General features: G+C 25.1%; 1 protein-coding gene across 1 annotated transcript; it reads left to right on the top strand.

Annotated features, from left to right (window-relative positions):
- Positions 1–455: 455 nt before the first annotated feature.
- Positions 456–1151, top strand: LOAG_15571 (hypothetical protein; the record flags this gene model as incomplete). Its single annotated transcript, XM_003151060.1, has 1 exon — positions 456–1151. A coding segment is annotated over one exon (567 nt), but the record flags the coding sequence as incomplete, so codon positions are not given.
- Between the last annotated feature and the right edge of the window lie 310 nt (positions 1152–1461).

The following is a 1461-nucleotide window of genomic DNA, read 5'->3' as shown; positions in this document are numbered from 1 at the left end:
GTGCATATTTACTACTTACTTTATTTCATGCGTTTACTCACTTTGTTTCTACATATTTATTATAAATTCTTTTCTTTATGCTTTTACTCACTTTTCTTCCGCATGTGTTATTAGTACAGCTTTATTTTTGCATGCCTTTTATTTATTTTATTTGTACATATCATTGCTTACTTTATTTTTGCATGTCGTTCACTTACTTTATTCTTACATATTTCATTATGAACTTCATTTTTGAATGCTTTTTACTCTATTTTTCTCTGCATGTATTATTACCAACATTATTTTTGCATGCCTCTTACTCACCTTTTTCTTTTTTTTGTAACATTTCATTACGCACTTTATTTTTTTATGTTTTTTACTTGCTGCATTTGTACTTATTTTATTACTTTATTTTTGCATATCTTTTATTCACTTTATTTGTAAATATTTTATTACTAACTTTATGTTTGCATGTTGTTTACTTAATTTTTTGTGCATATTTTATTACTTACTTTATTCTTACATTTTTCTTCATAAACTTTACTTTTGCATGCCTTTTAGTCACTTTTTTTTGTGACATTCCATTACGTACTTTATTTTCACATACCTTTTACTTACTTTGTTTATACATGTTTTATTACTTTATTTTTCCATGCCTTTTATTCACTTTAACTGTGCATATATTACTCATTACTTTATTTTCGCATGTCATTTATTCATTTATTTGCGTTTTTTTTATTGCATGCCATTTATTTTTACTTTATTTTTGCATGCTGATTTATTTGTCCATATTTTTTTTTGTGCATATTTTACTTTTGACTTTATTTTTTCATGCGTTTTACTCACTCTATTTCTGCATATTTTATTATAAAATTCTTTTCTTTATGCTTTTACTCACTTTTCTTCCGCATGCATTATTAGTACAGCTTTATTTTTGCATGCCTTTTATTTATTTTATTTGTACATATCATTGCTTACTTTATTTTTGTATGTCGTTTTACTTACTTTATTCTTACATATTTCGTTGTGAACTTCATTTTTGAATGCTTTTTACTCAGCTTTTCTCTGCATGTATTATTACCAACATTATTTTTGCATGCCTCTTACTCACCTTTTTTTTTGTAACATTTCATTACGCACTTTATTTTTTATGTTTTTTACTTGCTGCATTTGTACTTATTTTATTGCTTTATTTTTGCATATCTTTTATTAACTTCATTTGTAAATATTTTATTACGTTTCTGCACGTTTGTTTCTGCATGTTTCATTTACTTTTCTTGTGCATGCGTTATTACCAGCTCTATTTTCGCATGTTATTTTGCTAACTTTATTTATAGATATCATTGCTTACTTTATTTTTGCATGTCGTTTGCTTACTTTATCCTTACATTTTTCACCATAAATTTTTTCTTTTGAATGCTTTTTCTCACTTTTCCTCCACATTTATTATTAATAAATTTATTTTTGCATGCCTTTTGCTTT

This window comes from Loa loa (assembly GCF_000183805.2).
Source record: "Loa loa unplaced genomic scaffold supercont3.2186, whole genome shotgun sequence".
Lineage (NCBI taxonomy): Eukaryota > Metazoa > Nematoda > Chromadorea > Rhabditida > Onchocercidae > Loa > Loa loa.
Note: the sequence above shows the minus strand (reverse complement) of the source record. Positions and strands in the feature narration are given on the sequence as shown.